Below are 17730 nucleotides of genomic sequence, written 5' to 3'. Positions count from 1 at the left end.
CACCCCGCAGTCTCAGCTCTGCCTCCCCGTGTTCTGGAATGTTCCCTCTGCACCCTGCAATCTCAGCTCTACCTCCCCCGTGTTCTGGAATGTTCCCTGTGCACCCCAGTCTCACTCTGTCTCCGCATGTTCTGGAATGTTCCCTCTGCACCCCAGTCTCAGCTCTGCCTCCCCATGTTCTGGAATGAAGCTGCTATGAGGACTTCAGGGACTGAGCATAACTGACCAGGAACAACACTGGGCATCCAGGCAGGGCAAGGAGATGTCTTTTGAAAAACTGTCACAAAACACCAACCCAGAGAACACCTGGGTCCTCCCCTATTAAAAGGGAATTCCTGACCCACTCTCAGCTGGTGCTCAGATGATGCAGGGGAGGGGGCTGGCAAGGGCAGAGGGGTGGGCAGAGTTGGCGGGGTGGTGGTGAGGGTGAGCAGGTGACTGGTGTCCGGGGAGCTGGAAGGTCGGACTGAAGCCCACCATGTGCCCACCCCCCCCACCCCGCCAGTGAAGAGTGGCTGGGGTCCCTGCGGACGCCGGCATCGGAACCACCAGGCACACTGGTGAAGCTCCAATTCCTGGGCCCATGCCAGGCCTCTGAGTCCGGACCCTGCATGCCAGTGGGTCCAAGACACGCAGCTTGACAAGCTAGAAGTAAAAGGGCCTGGCCCGTGCCCAGGGCTGAAGCTTCCTGTGGGCACAGGGCGGGGGGATGCCCAGGAAGTAGGGGGGTGTTGACTTTGCCACCCCTCCCACGGGTCCTGCAGGGCCACAGGCCTCTGGGCAGAGCTCCCAGGGCCGGCTCTAAGGACCGGCTGAGGCTTCCTGCAGCCTCCTGGGGCTCCCCGAGGCTGAGGCCCTGGCCTGGGAGCTGGGAGTAGCATGCACCCCCCAGGCCAGGGGCTCCAGAAGTGGCTGAGCCACCCGGCCTGCCATTCCTATTAAACAGAGTCCTGGGCCCTGTCCTGGCACAACTGAGCAGGAACCGTGGAAGGAGGGGCCCAGACTCCACCCTGACAAGCTCCCTGGCTGCCCCCTGAGGCAGCAAACTCAATGGCCCGTCGGTGCCTCCCGGCTCCTTTCCACAGGGGGCTCCTCAGGAGTCCCTACAGGACCAGTGGTGGAGCAGGGCGGGCAGGAGGACACACACACCTGCTCCCCAAGGTAGCAGGCAGGGACCACCCCAGAGCCGCCGGGGTGAGGGGCAGGCATGTGGATGAGTGGAGGTCAAGCGGCCCGGGAGGCCCCGCTGACTTCCAGGGTCCTGTGGGTGCACAAGGAGGATCTGGGCTTTCACAAAAGGGCAACCGTCCTTGAGGCCAAGGCCCCAGGCTCCCGGGGCTCTGCAGCCCCTGCCGGGACCACCGCCCCAGACCGCAGCGGCAAGGACCAGCAGGGGACAGCGGTGGTTCTCCAGAACCAGACCTCAGACCTCAGGCCAGGACGGCGCTTGGCACGGCCTTTGAGGTTTTCCGTTTCCATCCGTTTTTCATCTTAGTTGGGCCGTCTTGTGGCTTTTCTGAAGCCACAGAATGTTTCTGCCAGGATCACAGCTGGGAGTTAGAGCGATGGGCGGGGACCCATCCAGGCGGAGCTGCCACAGGGAGCTGCCCGGAGCCCCCAGGGTCCCCGCCGGTCAGGAGGGAGAGCCATTGCCAAGCGCCTGAGGGTGGGGACACTTCTACGGAGAAGGAGAAGGAGGCCTCTGGGTGTCCCTGTGCAAACGTGATCTTTGGGAGAGAAAGCCTCTGGCCATGGGGCAGAGAGACTGGGCCCCTGCGCCCGCCCCCGGGAGGGCTGCTCACCAATGTTGGAATGCTTCAGAAGGCGGCAGATCCGAGCCTCTCTCTCCAGCTTCTGGTGATCTGCGGACAGAGAGCAACACGGTGTGACCTCATGCCCCAGCAGCCGTGACCCCCCGGGCCCAGCACTGAGACCAGTGGGTGCCAGACACACTCACGGCCCGGGAGGTGCCCACCGCCTCCCTCCGCGCGCGCCCGCCGACTGCCCAGGTCCCCTGGCCGGCAGCGCCAGGGCGGGAAGAGGCTGCCGGGTGTTGTGGCGAGAGGCCCACGGAGGCAGAGGCGGGGAGCCCCAAGGTGGTTCGGGAGGACAAAGTGCTGTATATTTCTTGGCAGAGCTGACAGCCCCGATTTGTCCTCCACTTATGTGTCCTAATTCCAGACTCGTCGGAGCCTCCTGCTGAAGTCGAGCGTGTTCGTCGGTGGCCATGGGGCTGGAGGAGGTCCTGGGGGCCCTCCCGGCCCTCCTCCCTGCCCCTCGAGGCCAGTGCTTCTGTTCCAGAGGCTGGGCCTCTAAGGACTGAGCCATTTATCAGAAACGTTCTATTCCACACTATCAGGATACCAGGAGGATTTTAAAATTTGATGGGGACTTTAAAAGCAAAATACTGAAAATATCCATCTTTCCATTGACTAGAGAACACAGAATTAAAATGTTTACAGCTGCACAATAGAATCACCCATCGGCAACGCGGGCACACCACCCCAACTCCCCAACACAGGCTGAGCCAACAAGCCACTTACAAAGGAAGACCCAAAATGTGCTATCTTTCACAGAGGTCAACACACGCAGGACGCTGGGCACACAGGTGTGGCCAAACCGTCAAGAGAGGCAGGGGGTCCCAAGGGCAGGGAGGGGGCACCAGGGGTCCTGAGCCCCCACCCACCCCTGCACGTGCTGAGCCCCTCGGAGCAAGGGTCTGGGGAGCACATTACTGTACCAGCAGGTGGGTGCTATCTGTCTGCCGATCCCTGGTAAATCAGGAAGGCTTTGTGGTGTGCGGCGAACGTGCTAAACTCTGCAGGCCTCCCCAGACCTGCTGGTCCCTGGTCCCCACCTGGGCTTGGGGGGAACAGACCCAGGCACCAGAAGGTCCTTCTGCAGGAAGGGAGCCGGCTGCCTCATCTGTGGTCAGCTCTTCCCGGACCGTGTAACAGTGCTAGGCTGGGACACACTTGCAAACACGCACGGGCCTTTCCTGAGCGGGAACGTCACGCCTTACACACACTTACCTTTTCTGAGCGTCTGAGAGAAATCCCACACTCCACGTGCTCTACCAGGTGACAGCCCGTGAACATGTCCTAAGAACGAGGACGCTCTCTGGCCCGATCTCAGTGCCGTAAGTCGAACGCGATACAGAACGTGAACATAACCTGCAGTCTGTATTCCAATTTTGCCAACCGTCCCAGGACCGTCAGAGCTGATTCCCCCCACGTGTGCACGACAACCAAGAAGCACTTCCACGTGTGGACCGGGACGGAGTGACGCTCAGGCAGGGAGAGCTCAGGGGGGTGGGGAGGTGGGAGCTGGGGTCGTTTTCATACATAAAAATCAGGAGAAAAATGCACATGGGAACCCCCTTTTGGGAAGTAAGCAATACAGAAAAGACTGTAGCTGTCCCCAAGGGCACAGCCCCATCCCAAAGACTGACCGACTGCCGAGCGCACTGGGTGAGAGAAATCACTTGTGTGGCGCCAAGAAGGGGAGCCTGGCTGCTGGGCCACATGCTGGCACCCACCCATAGCCCCAGCAGGTCACTGACGCTCCGGGCCATCCCCCTCGCTGTGAGGCCGGCCGCACGGGGCGGGAAGAGGCTGTGACGCGAAGTCACAACACACACGCGCCGCAAAGAGCCGCATCCAGACCGTGACCACACTTCCCCCTAAGAAGCAGAATGATGGGATTATTAAACAATAAATTACTTTATTCTTTGTATTTCCCCCAACTCTGACAACAATCTTGTGTTCCTTTTATAATGAGAGAAAATATTGTTTTTTAAAAAACGGTTTGATCGGTCTCAATGAGCAAAAGCCATGGATTAGTGAAGGCATGTTCCCAAAACCTGCGACGGTGACATCTGCCCAGAAATTAATTGTCTAAGCCGATATTCCCTGACCCAGGATGGGTCCGGGGGCCCAGGGGACGCACGCAGGTCCCAGGTCACACGGAGCAGGTGCAGCCCTGCCCACAGCCTTTGATTCCTTCCTGCAAGGAATCATTACTTAACTTCCAAACAACACCATGAACCCCATCATGGTCATGGTGAAGTGAGCCAAATTTAACCCAGTCTGGTCCACAAGAAGCATGTCCCGGCCCTAAATTGTCAGCTGGATCAGGAAGGACACCTGCAGCCCACCCGGTTCCCCAGCGGGCAGCAGGGTGTGGGATGGGCCGGCGATCCTGATGAACCCCGGGACCTCGCTGCCCCTGCTCATCCCTGCACCTGCCTCCCTCCTGGGGCTCTGGCTGCCCACAGAAGACTATAGGGACTTCAGACACCACAGCAGTGGTCACTGAGCAGGCCTGGGGGGGGTGCAGCTGGGACACCACCCGCCCTGCCCAGGGCCCACCAGCACCCCAGGGACCCCAGCCCAGCACCCCTTCTGACCATGTCCACTGTAATGATGTCCGGGCTGGGCAGGCAGCAGGCTACCCCAGGAGGGTTCACCAGGCACCTGCTAGGGCTGTGGGGGCCGCACGGTCCAAGGGACCAGGCCAGCCTTGAGACCAGCCATGAGGCTCAAAAGGGCCCTCCCAGGGCTGTGGCCAGGTGTCCTGAGTGTCTGGGGCACCTGGAGCTGCCCTGCGGCCCAGCACCTGCTGCTTGCGGCCCCGCTCCCACAGGTTAGTGTGTTGTTAGGGAACGCTGGTACCTGTCACAGGGCACACACAGCACCTGTGCTAAGGACGCGAGAACCCGAGTCTGCCCTACTGACACCCCATGTGTCCCGCCCCCAGAGGGTGGTCTCCATTCCCCAGTCTTCCTTGTCAGACCCAGTCTGTGTCACCCCCCACGTGCACTAGCCACAGGGACTGCACCTCTGAGGTCGTCTTCCACGGACAGGGTGGGGACAGAAGTGGGGGGCCGAGGCAGTGAGGGCAAACTTGCTCCCCCAACTTCTGGGAACCCCACCTCAGAGAGGGGAGGCCCCTCTGCCTTCTTCCATCCTGAAGACCCGAGCAAGGTCAGCACTGACTGTGTCCGGGGGCCCAGGGGACGCACGCAGGTCCCAGGTCACACGGAGCAGGTGCAGCTGTGCTGTGAGCCCTGGGGACAGGAGACTTGGCAGAGCCCTACACACCCCCACGGGGACAGCACTTCCCAGACCCCAGGAGCCACCCGCGAGTGGGAAGAGGCAGGGGCTGCTTGGGGCTGTCATTGGCATGGCAGGAGGGGGATGGGGAGGGGCCCCCAAGGGGCAAGAAGGGACAGACACCTGCCACACATGTCCACATGTGGGTGCCATCTGTTCCACGTACACAGCAGGCCTTACCCACCTCACTCCAATAATGTCCCGAGAAATGGCAGCAGGAGACCGAAGCCAGCTCCACACAGCAAGTGCCCCAGGCAGGGCCCCCCAGGCAGGGTCTCCCCTAGGTAGAGGCCCCCAGGCAGGGTCTGCCCCAGGTAAAGCCCCCCCAGAGTCTCTCCCCAAGCGGGGTCTCCCCAGGCAGGTCCCCGTCGGGTGGGTCACCCCAAGTGGAGTCAGGAAGCCGAGGGAGGTGAGAGGCTGTACCCACAAGTGGGAGAGGATGCCTGTGGCTGGCAGTCCCAGCCACGGAAGCAGGTGCACAGAGACACTCAGTCCCCAAGGCCAGGACGCGCCCCCAGGCTGCAGACTCCTCAAGGCCCCGCAGGGATGCGGCCCTCCCAGCCCTGACACCCGTCCTGCCGGCCCCGCCCGCTCACCAGCTATGGGTGACTCAGAATAGAGATGGGGCGGGGGGTGGGAGTGGGTGGGCGCCTGGCCCCTCACCAGCTGCCAGGAGCCGCAGCTGAGCTGTCAGGGGCAGAAGGACGCCCGCGAGGCACTGGTGCAGGCGGAGGAGGGACGGGAGGGGGGACAGGCCCACCTGGCAGGAAGAGCTGCTGCCCCACCCTGCGCCCTCCGCCCCCCACCCCGAGGCTCGGCCTGGGACAAGCGAGGCCACCTCTTGGGAAAAACCAGCAGTCGTGCTGGATGGAACATGAAGTCCTGCACGGAGAGTACACACAGCCCGGCAGGCGGCGGGGGCTGAGAGGGCAGCCGCTGGGACCCCCGAGGACCCCCTGGGATGGGACAGGCAGGCTGCGCTCACTGGGGAGCCCCGCCAGCACCCGGGGCTCCATCGGCTCCCCCACCCTGTCCGCAGGATGACCCAGGGACACAGGCATGGCAGAGGGCTCGGGCCGGGGAGCAGGGAGGCTGGGACATGTCAGGAAGTCGGCCGAGGTCACAGGCCATGGCAGCGGCTGCCCAAGGAGGTCCCACCAGGTCCAGCAGCTCCTGGATGGAGCCCGTGGGGATCTGTGTCAAGGTCCGGCCCCTGCCCCAGGGTCAGCGTCCACTTCTGCAGGGACACATGAGTGCCCACCGAGGCCCCAGGAGAGAAGAATGGCCAGCCCTCAGGCTATGGAGTGTGGGAGTGTGTGCGTGGCCTGGCCCCAGGTGGAGATGTGGACCAGCACTGGGGGGGCCTGGTGGCTCGGAGGGGTGGGCAAAGCCGTGGGGAGTCCAGCCGAAACCCAGGCCCTTGGCTGCCTCCTTGTCGGCTGGGGGCCATGCACCTGCCAGAGACAGAGCTCCCCCCACCGCCCCCCAGGGGGAGGCCAGGTGCTGACCACCCCAGGGGACTTGGGGGGAGCCACAGCCTGCAGGGGGAGCCAGCCCCCTCATCCCATCCTGCATCCAGCCGTTGGCCACGCAGGGCTCCCTCCAGGCTAAATCAGCAGGGAGCCCAAACCAGGGTCATCAAGCTGGGGGACTGCCTGTGGGCCAGCCTCTGGTGGCCATGGGGGACACTGGACACGGGGACCCTGAACTAAGCCAAGCCTCGCTCTGAGTCTGTTTCCCATGTGGGAAAGGGTGGGGCGGTCCCAGGGAGAGGACTTGACAGACAGGAGACCCCAGCCCCCAGTCCTGCCCCCACCTCTATCTCCCCACTCCCAGCCTGTCCTGCAGAGCTGGGCACCTGACCTGTTTTCCTGCTTCCCTCCACCAGCCCCATCTCACAAGACGCTCCAGACACTGGCAGGTGTCCCCACTCCCCTCACCGGGGGCTTCAGCGCACGTAGATGAGAACCCGTCGCCCCAGGTGACCCCACTGCACTGGGCCCTGGGACGTCACTCAGAGGTTCCTCCTCTGCTTTCCCACCCATCTCCACGCCTGCACCATCAGATGGCAAGAGGGTGCCTTCTAGAATCTCAGGAGGCTCACGGATAGCCACACCACCCATCGCCCTGGGCCCACGCTGTCTAGCATCAAGCCTGTAACTCTCATGTCCCCGAATTCTCAAAATCCCCAGGGACAGAGCTGGGGAAACCAGGCTGGCCCCCCGGGGCTCTGAGCCGCTCGACGTCCTGCACATTCACACGGGCAGGGTCGCGAGGCGCTGGGGGGGTGGCCTGGGGAAGGAGCGGTCAGGAAGGCGGGCAAGTTCGGGTTGGAGCAGCTGCAGCTGCTCACACTGGGGGCGCCCACCTCGGCTCTGTCCTGCTAACAGCATCCCGTCTGGGCGCCGGGCTGCCAACTGCCGGAAAGAGACTGCTCTCAGGAAGGATGCCCCTGAGCTGGAGCTTCCACAGACTGAGCCTGCGGATGGGGCTGGTGGGGAGACCCCAGGGGCAGCTCGGGGTCCTGCTAGGCCACCTGGGACTAGCGCTCTGCACAGGCCCCCGAAGCTGCCAAGGGCTCCCGCCAGGTAGGGCTGTGATGACCGTCACCCCAACTCTGACATGGGGTGCGGGGCCCAGGGAGGCTGGGGGGCAGTGGAGCCGGGCTGTCACCAGGGGGACCTGGTACCAGAGCCCACGTGCGGGCAGCTGTGGGGGGAGGCCCCCGCCAGCCCGCGGTGCTTCCTGTGGGGCACTCCATCCTGCTCCAGGAGCCCCGGGGTGCCGGCAGAGGGAGGACGATGAAAAGACGCCCCCACGCGCGGACTTCTGTGTGAGTTTTGTTTTAAAAAGGCAACGCGGCAACCAGCAATTACTGCGCCAGCGTCAGGCAGCTCCCCCACCCCACAAGGGTGTCTGTGCCATCCTGCAGCTGCCCCGGGGACAAAGACAGCCACCAGGCCCTCCCCGCACGACAGCCCCGGGGCCTCGGAGCTGTCTGTGGGCCACGTGGGGCTGGGTGGCAGCTGGGCCCCCAGAGCCCTCCCTCCCCGCTGTCAGCTGGTCTCCCGTGGACGGAGGCCTTCCTCACTCCCTCCTCAGCCCCAGAGCCATCACCCAACACGGGGCGCAGCTCAGCTCTGAGACAGGGCCTGAACATGAGACCCCAGCTGTGCCGCCCCCTCGTCTAGCGCAACCTGGCTGTGGGCTTCCTGCCCCTCAGCTGCCAGAGAAGGTCCCCCCGCCCCATGGCCACCTCCCCGGGGGGAACCAGGTGCAGTGCCCTCCTACCCACTGCCAGAGAGGAATTATTCAGAGAAGCTGACCACATCCCACTGTGGGGACCGGGGACTCCACTCTCGTCACTACGATGCCTGCCTCCCACTGCCCAGGCTGCTCACACGTCCCCAAGGACAGCATGCGGGCCTGCGTGACGTGCAGCCCTCCCAGGGCTCCGAGCCTGGGTGGCGTAGGCTGCTGTCCGTCTCAGCTGTCCAGGACCTGGGTCCTGTGCTGGGTCATGCCCGTGACCGCAGGGCAGGACGCCCACCCTCACCAGTGGTGACTATCCTCTGGAATCCTCAGTTTTGTCAGCTCTAAGACGGGACACTGTCACCCTCCAGGACAGGAGGGTGTGGTGACGGGAGATCCCAGTGGCTGCCTCCTTTCCTGCTTCTTTGCCCAGCCCCAGTGCCATAGGTCCTATCGAGTAGGGTCCTGAGCAACCCCAGCAGCACCCTTGATACTGCCTCAGCCGCACAGCTGGGCCATGCTCTTGGCGTGAGCAGAGACCGTACGCCTTCCTCGAATGGGCACGGCCCCCGACGGTGCAGGGCTCACGCATCGCAGTCCTACTCAAAGATGACACCCAGAACCCACAAGGCCCCCAGGACCTGCTGAGAGAGAGGGCTGGGGCCAGAACCCGGGTCCTCAGACCTACAGCTGCCCCTCTGAGCCTGCACCCACCTCCAGGGGGCTCTTGGTGCATGTGGGTGTGGGCAGGGGTGCTGGGAAGGGTCCCTTCAGATTCAGGGAAGGACAGGGCTGATAAAACCACCCCACAGGGCACAGGAGTTCACAGACATTCCCTCCTGATGACCCTCCTGATCACCACCCCAGGCCAGTCCACCTTCCCGGGACCGGCTGCCCCCTCACCCCCTCTGCCCCCCACAATCCAGTGGTGGGGGGGAAGCACTGTGGCTTCCTGAGCTCCAGGAGCACTGATACCACTCAGATCTCCAGGGCCCAAAGCCCCTGGGGCCTGACTCCGCCTTCACAAATGCGGCTGTACCCCAGAGTCAACCCAACCCCAGGTGGCCATGCTCTCCACTTCAGCTGTGAGCCTACCAGGACCACCCCCCCCCCCGCCTGGCCTCAGCTCCTTCTCCGCCCTTGCCCTGGGCCCTTCTCCCCCCACCCCCATTTTCAGAAGCTTTGACTCAGCCTATCTGGTTGATGAATTAATCACAAAAAGCTATTCTTATCAACTACCTGATAAAACACAAAATACCGGGTGCCTGGGTGGCTCAGTTGGTTAAGCGACTGCCTTCGGCTCAGGTCATGATCCTGGAGTCCCAGGATCGAGTCCCGCATCAGGCTCCCTGCTCAGCAGGGAGTCTGCTTCTCCCTCTGACCTTCCTCCTTCTCATGCTCTCTCTCTACCATTCTCTCTCTCTCTCAATAAATAAATAAAAATCTTTAAAAAAAGAAAAAGTTATAAACCTTTAAAAAAAAAAAACACAAAATACCCAGTTAAATTTGAATTTCAGATAACCAAGAAGAACTTTTTAGTATAAGTATGTCCCAAATTCAGACGAACAACAACTCTTTTCTAGTGTAAGTATGGCCCATTCGATTTGGGCCGCATTTCTATTCAAATTTTTTTCATGGTCTATTTGAAATCCACGTGTAACTGCTAAATCTGGCAACCCAGCCTGTTCCCACGATGCTCCCCCTCCTCCTCTGACATGGGAATGAGGGTCCCCCAACAGAACCTGAGAGCCGGGGCTGGGAGGGGGAGGGCGCAGAGGGAGAGCCCCCCCTTCCCACCCACCCTCCAAGTCCCCGCGGGAGCCCTCCCACCGCCCAGGGTCCCCTGGATCCTCAACATGAGGGCAGAGTGGACTCAAAGTTGATTGGGGGTCTGGGACATACTTATTCTAAAAAAACCACTGTTTATCTGAAATTGGGACCTGCTTACACTCTAAGGCCCTTGCTCAGGCCCCAGGGGTTCCAAGCAGCCAGGGAGGAGGCTCAAGCGGAGCGGAGGAGGTGCCCAGGTCAGGAGGGGTGCCGGAGCAGAGGAGAGGGAAGCTGTTCCGGAGCGGAGGGGAGGGGAGGGGAGGGGAGGGGAGGGGAGGAGGGAGGGGAGGGGAGGGGAGGGGGGAGGGGAGGGGGGGGGGGGGGGGGGCGGGGCCGGGGCCGGGTTGGGGGGGGGGGGGGGAGGGGGAGGGGCCGGGGGGGGGGGGCCCCCCCGCCCCGGAGCACAGGGGAGGAGAAGGGGGGAGGGAGGGGCGCCGGCCGCGCATGCTCAGCAGCCCCTGCAATGCGGCGCCGCGTCCTCTGTTAACCCAGTTCCGTTCCGCGGAGCCCGGGTCGTCTTCCGGGCTGTGGGTCATGGGGCTTCCCCGCGGCCGCAAAACCCGGGTCCGGCTGTGCGAAGGGGGCCTGGGCGGGTTCAGGTTTCTCTGGGGAGAGGGGGTCGGGCTCACTCCTCCCCATCATGCTTTCGCGCAGGGGCGCCCCAAGGCACAGGGGGCCACGCGGACCCTAGGGAGAGGGTTGCCCAGCTGACCCAGGAAGGGACCTGGGGGTGAGCTGGGCATCAGCTGGGGCGTCGCAGGAGGCCCAGAGGTGAGGCCTGATCTCCTCACTCAACTCCCTCATCTAGAGATCGCCCCCCCACCCATGAGATGAACCCCACTTGTGAGCCCCACCCGTGAGCCCCACCTGTGAGGTCAGCCCCATGCCTGACGCCAGTCAGCCCCCTCAGCTGGGTGAAACCTAAAGCTGCCCTTGCCCCAGGCTCTGCTCAGCACAGCTCTGGGCACCTGATCAAGTCTGTGCTTCGGTAGGACTCGGTTTTCTCATCTGTGAAACAGGGTGCCCAGTCCGACCTCGCGGGGTGAGGAAGGTCACTGAGAAGCCGTGTGAGGATGCGGTGCTGCTGAAGGTCAGGCCACAATCGCTGCCCCAGGCCCCTTTCCTCGGCAGGTCCTTCCTCCCCAACATTTAGCCACCACCCAGGGTCATTGCCAGCCCCTGCTTTCGGGTGCTCGGGGCTCATGCCCGCAGCATGCCCTCCAAAGCCAGCAAAACTGCCTCCAAGAGCAGCCACTTGGTGCCGACAATGAGTGTGGGGGGGGGGGGCAACAAGACGTGGTTTTAAGACTCTGGTGCCCCATGACCACCCTACCCCAGCCAATTCATTTCCCTGGAACTGCTTCTGTTAACAGTACTTCAGTAATTCAGGTGTGTTCACAGACTCCGAATGCCCCACAGTCCCCTCCTCAATGACACAGCAAGCCTTACACTCTAGTCCCTACAGCCCGCGGCCCCCTCTCCACCCTCCTCCCAGGACAGCTGGGCGCAGATCTCGGAAATGGTCTTCCTGGCAAGGGAGTGGCTTTGGCGCTTGCCACAGAGCAGGCTGGGAGCCCTTACTCAGGACATGTTCTGTGGGATGTGACTGCAGAGTGGCCGCGAGGCCTTGCCTCCCTGCGTCCCCTCCACAGAGATGCACCTCCCCAGTGCTCAGGTGTCTGAGCGTCCAGATGACCAGGGCCTCCCCCGCAGACCCAACACTGCAGTCAACCCTCTAGACACCCTCCATCCCTGGCCTCACACCTGGGAGCCTAACCCCTCTCCTGCATACACCCTACTTGCCCCTCATCAAAATGCATCCACTCAAAGCATGTGTTCATCCCCTCAACACCAATATCTGGAGCGCTCACCACCAGGGTGTGGGAGACATGGCGGTGAACCGAGCAGATCAAGGCCCTGCCCACAGGGCCCAGAAGTCTGGTGGGAAAGACAGCCATAAAGTTGGGTCCCAGATTCCACTGGAGGCTGAGGGCAGACTCGTCCGAGGAAATGTCATCAACGGAAAGTTTGGGAAAAGCGTTTCCAGAAAGAACACATGCGTGCAAAGGCCCCAGGGACGTGAGGCACTGGAAGAAGCCAAGGGCCTGGGGAGAGTTAGTGGGAGGGAGAAGATGGGGCCAGATGAGAACCCGGGGTTTACAGAAGCCAGCCCAGCAGCCTGACGGAGGGGCTGGGCGCAGGAAGGGCACAGAGCTGCAAGTGCCCTCCGGGAGCAAGCGGTCAGTGGAGAAAGGCCTTCAGGCTCGGGGGTTTTTGAGCTGTGTGGGAGGACCTGGGCAGCTTCACGGAGGAGGGGGCCCGGGGCCTGCAGGCTGGGTGGCCAGCAGGGGAGCGAGGCAGAGAGGGGAGGTCTCGGGCAGCATTGTGCCTGTGGGTCGCTCCTAAGCATGCTACTCCCTGCACGCTGGAAACAAGCACACAGTAATTTTATCCCTACTAGGGCTGGGGACACTGAGGCACGGGAGGGGGCGGGGGGTGCCGAGCCCCAGCCCATCGCTGGCCCACACTCAGCACGAAGGTGAGAGTCCACATGGAGACCCTGTCCCCTCCCTCCCTCCCACTGGCCCCCTCAGCGAGGAAGGCCGGGAGGGGCTGCGGAGGGTCCAAGACACCCGAGATCCCCGCACAGGGGGAGGCGACCAGTTGTCTATAGACTGCTTTTCCGTCAGAGAAACATGCTGAACACCATGTGCAAAATGACAGGCCGTATGGGATGCGCTGCGGGATGGGGGCGGGGGGGTTACAGATGGAGCAAAATTGGCTGAGAGTCGATAGCTGTTGAAGCTGGGGGATCATTCTGTCACTTTCTCTATATTTAGGGATTTTGAAAATTTCCATCATAAAGAGTGACACAGGAAACAAAAATGTCCCAGACCCCCCAGTGCTGGGCAGTGCAGAGGCCTGAGCATGGGGGGCAAAGCAGCAGGGCCCCCCCCCCCGCCCCGTCCTGAGGGAAGGCAGGATGGGGCGGGCCAGCCGCTCTGGCTCCCCACAGGCCCTGGCCGCAGCCCTGCTCCCGCCACCCATCCCAGGCTGTGCCCAGCGAGGACATGGGCCCGGAGCAGGGCTGACAGGAGCCCCAGGCTCTGCACAGCTCCCCAGCCGCACCACTGGCAGGGGCTCCAGGGACCTGGCCTCAGGGACACGGAGGCAGCAAAGCAGGCCGTCCGGTCAGGAAGGGGCGAGCAAGTGCACTCCTGCAGGGGCAGAATGAGCAGGTGGTACTCTCCCAACACACCTGCGATTTTAGGCTTCTGCTGGTCCTGACCCTCCCTACCTGTAGAGCACTTTGAGGGTACCCACGGTAGGGGGGTGAGAGTACTTCAGAGGAGCTGCATGATTCCACAGAAACATACCCACGTCCTTCTCCGCTTGAGCCTCACAAACTCCTATTCATCCCTCAAGACCCTCCTACTGCTCCATGCCCTCCGCTGTGCTCATGCCACACACATGGAGTTGCAGTGGCTCATGTGGATGTTTGCTCAGTGCCAGGCTCGTGGGAGGGGCTCCCTCACCAGTCTTGGGGACATCTGAGGGGGGCTCCCTCCCCTCCTCCCGTGGCCTGGAACAAGCCTATGTTCCTCCTGCCTTAGGGACTCCACACCTGCACACATATCCTACCAAACCACTGCAAGCCAGCACCCACCAGTGCCCCCACCCAATGTCAGGGATCTCGGGAGCTCCCCTGCGCTCCGGGAGCACCGTGCGTGCGTGCATGCCTGCATGCATCAGGACATGCTCAGCGGCAGCACTTCATCCAGGCACACGTGCCCGGGGGCTGCTCTGGCTCACAGAGTCGCCTGGAGATCCACAGCATTCCCCCTCCCAGCCCGGCCACCACGGCCAGGCCACTGAAGCCAGCAGAGCCCACTACAGTCCCCCAAGCAGCTCCCAAAGGTCCTTTGTCTTCAAGGGACGGTTGGGAGCTTATGCTTCTGGATCTGCCCAGAGTTTCCCTGCTCACATCCCCCGCACAGCCCTCAGGCCCCAACAAGGGCAGCAAGCTCTGAGGACATGGGACTGACCCACTTAGGCACTGCAGGCCCCTCACCGTGAGCTGGGACAGGAGTGCCCACCCCTGGAAACACTGAGGCCTGAAGAAATCGCACAGGGTGGGCTCAGCTGCGTGCCCAGCAGGCCACTGGACTGACCGGCAGACCCCACAGACTGGACCCCACAGTCTCAGGCAGGATCCAGGCCAGCAATACTAAGCTCAGCGCCTCTTTGGCCAGAGAAGGAGCCTCTCAGCTCAGGCTTGTGTCTGAACGCTAAATGGGGGTCCCCTGGCAGGCGAGACAGCACCAGGCCGGGGACCTCGCTTGACTCTCTCTGCCCAGGGGTCACCCGGCCTCCTCCTGTCTGACCCTGGGGTCGGAGGACCCATGGGACCCCCATGGTGCTAAAGGTCCCTTGGGGGGCCTGCTGGATCCCTGCCCCAGATCCCAGCCCCTCGCCCCCTTGAGTCTGTACTCAGAGTCACCTGCTCAGGGTAGCACCCCCACCACAGGGAACATTGTCAGACCCCAAGAGGGCAGGGCTCCATCTGCGTGCCCAGCCTGGGCTGCCACCCAGCAAGGGCTCCGAAGGGGCAAGGTGGGCGGGGTGAAGCCGCGTGCCCGGGCCGGCTCCCGCCCAGCACCACACTCACCCCTTACAGACCCAGAGCCCTGCCCTGTGCTGGTAAACCGTTCCCTGGTGCAGAGGACCTGGAAGGGTCGTTCCGGCAGCCCCACAGCATCGGTCACTAGAAGTCTTCAGACCTCCAAGTGCCCCCACCTCCAGCCCTCCATGAGCCCCCAAACCAGAGTCAAGGAGTGAGCCCCGGTCTGAGGGCATGGGTCCCTCTCCCTGCTGCCGGCCCCACTCACGTCCCGCCGAGCTCTGGGCCTGCAGGAGCCCGGACCCCGCCGACACAGCCCATGCCTACCTCTGGCCGACAGCTTCTTGGTGTTGATGATCTTGGCTGCATACTCATGGCCGGTGCAGAGCTTGACACAGCGCCGGACAACAGAGAAGGCCCCCCTGGGGAGGAAATGGGGGACAGAGACAGAGAGGAGAGCCAATTAATGTCCCTATGAGCATCCAGCACCCAACCCCAAAGCCCAGCCTGGGCAGAGATCTGTTTGGGGCAGGGGCACCAGATGCTCCTGGCCCGCGCATCCTGGGCACCTGCGAGGCTGTGGCCTTGTGGTCCTTGGTGGACCAAGGGCCTGCCTGGGGCCTCCCAGCGTGTGTATTCTGGCTCTCTGCACCAAACCGTGAGGCCCAGCAAAGTCCTCCCAGAGCCGGGAACCGGCCTAGCTCCAGGCAGTGCAGCTGGGACTCATCAAAGGTTTCAGAGGGAGGGAGAAGGATCATGCCACTAAGCTGCCCAGCTGGAGGCTAGGGACCCTCCCGGGTCCCTGTTACAGCAGAAGCTGCAAGTCCCACGCAGCACTGGTGCTTCTGAGAGCAGGGACGGGGGGACCAGCGTGGAGGTCCCAGAGAGAAACCCGAGAGAGCTGGTTACGGCTGTGAGGCCGCCACCAGAGGCCCTGCAGGCAAGCCACAGACACTGACCCCCGAGAGGGGGCGGTGTGCCAGAGACCGGAGAGCAGGCCGTGTGGGTCCCATCAGAAGGTCCTGCGTGGTAGCCCACTTGTCACCAGCACTGGTCTCATCTGCTTTAGATCATTTCCTAAGAATGCTAGACGGGTCCGCAGGAGTCGGGCCCAGAACAGGAAATGTCTCAGGAAGGGTCTTAGTCCAGCTGGGAGGCCACTGGGGACGGGTGGGCGCAGGGGCCACGTGGGGCTGAGCTGGGCCAGGTGGCGGACCCTCCACTGTCTTCCTCCCCAGAGGCCCCGCAGCCAGAGACCCCACAGCCGTTCTGGGCAAAGGCAAACGCAGTGTCACCAACGGAGAACCCCTGCCATACAACATTCCCGCTTCTTCCTGGCTTGGCTTTGCCCCGCGCTCAGCTGGAAGGGCTTGATCTCCGGACATGCGATCCGAAGGTCAGCGGCCGCCTCACGCTGTGTCACCAGCCCGCGCCGGTCACCTCCTCACGTGGGCTTGTCACCCCCTTGCAACTGTCCGTAAAACAGCATGGCGGAGACCATGTTCACACAGCCTCTCTGACGGCCTGTTGTTTAAACTGCGCTCCTGTGTGAGCGCTCTTACTGAGCCTGATTCGTAAATGAAGCTTAACCATCGATACGCACACACGGGAAAACACAGGGTACCCACAGGGTTCAGACCCATGTGCGATTTCAGGCGTCCACCGGGGGCCTTGGAACATGTCCCCCCCTGATAAGGGGGCACTACTGGATCCTTGCTGAGATAAAACTTCATTAAAATGTACTATTCACTTTCTTGGAAAAAATAAACACTGCACTAAATCTGAATATTTTCTTAACGATGCAGGTCGTTATAATCAATGGTTGTGCGTAGGGCTGCATCTTTGCTTTTCCAAAGTCAGCTGAAGAATCAGGCGGTGGCTGTTTCTGGGGGACAGGCAGGTTGGGGGACACACACTACTCACCCCACATCCCTGGCCCCCTGTGATCCTTCTCACTATGTAAGAAGACAGTAAGAAAGAAAGTTGATGTTTTGACCCTCGTGGCAGGGGAAAAGCCAGCAGCTTCCTGCCAGTCTGGGTTCAAATCCTGCTCTGTCCACACCGCATCGCTCTCTCTGAGCCTGTATCCCCCTCCACTGAGGGAGGCACCCAGGGGACCAAGGTGGGCTCATTCTGGGAGCAGGGATGGGCCCATAAAGCCCTTCCACCAGACAGGGTAGGTACAGGAATAAACAACAGTAAGCCGGGAATCCCACCCAGCACACAGCAGAGTGTGCATGAACAAGATGACCGAGAGCCTCCAGCCAGAAGGACTCTCTGGACAGACAGCTATGCGGACCCTGCCTGAGACTGCCCCTCTGCCCCACGTCCTGGGGGCCTGCTTCCCTCCCAGGCCTCAGAAGCTCTAAGCCTGGGACGGTGAGGATCTGTGTAAGGCCAGGGGCAGGCAGGCAGGGGCCAGACGCTGGACTCAGAGGGGATGAGGAAGGCAGTAGGCACAGTGCATCCAGCAGGCACTCAATAATGGAACTCACTGGACACAGGTCTTCTTCTCCCAGGGTCCCACCTGCCAGGTGAGGGGAGGGCTCCTCTGGGAGCCCCTTTGGGGTAGTCCCTGTTGCCTGGCCTAGAGGAAGTGCTAGAAAGAGCTGCCCCCTCCCCTGTCTGCCATTGGGCACCTGCACCCCAACGCCCATCAAAACCCAGTCCAGGGGGGGGCTGGGTGGGGGGCTCGGGTCTCCAACAGTAGATGCTGTGGAAGTTGCCAGGAGAGGCAAGCCGGGCGCTGAGAGGACTCCCTGCGCGGACCCACTGGCAGGCAGCAGAACAGGGCACAGGGAAGCCATGCGGCCCCAGGGGACGACCATTCCTCCGGCCTCTGGTCATTGCAGACCCCCAATCTCCTGCCCCGCACCAGGCATCTGCTCCTCCCCCTGGGCTGTCCCTGAAGGA

At 62.4% G+C, this 17730-nt stretch overlaps 1 protein-coding gene across 11 annotated transcripts in view; it reads right to left on the bottom strand.

Annotated features, from left to right (window-relative positions):
* The window catches only part of CAMK2B (calcium/calmodulin dependent protein kinase II beta), an 82447-nt gene that overhangs the window by 40781 nt on the left and 23936 nt on the right, over positions 1-17730 (bottom strand). For all 11 annotated transcript variants that reach the window (XM_073885017.1, XM_073885013.1, XM_073885014.1 and 8 more), the window contains exons 2-3: positions 15145-15239; positions 1803-1862 (exon numbers count right to left, since the gene is read on the bottom strand). In XM_073885017.1, coding sequence (XP_073741118.1) covers positions 1803-1862; positions 15145-15239 — 155 coding nt within the window. The remainder of the gene's footprint in view (positions 1-1802; positions 1863-15144; positions 15240-17730) is intronic.

Source organism: Callorhinus ursinus, unplaced genomic scaffold (assembly GCF_003265705.2).
Source record: "Callorhinus ursinus isolate GAN/ISIS: 27379988/994484 unplaced genomic scaffold, GSC_fseal_2.0 scaffold60, whole genome shotgun sequence".
Taxonomy (NCBI): domain Eukaryota; kingdom Metazoa; phylum Chordata; class Mammalia; order Carnivora; family Otariidae; genus Callorhinus; species Callorhinus ursinus.
This window is presented reverse-complemented; position numbering and strand designations above follow the sequence as displayed.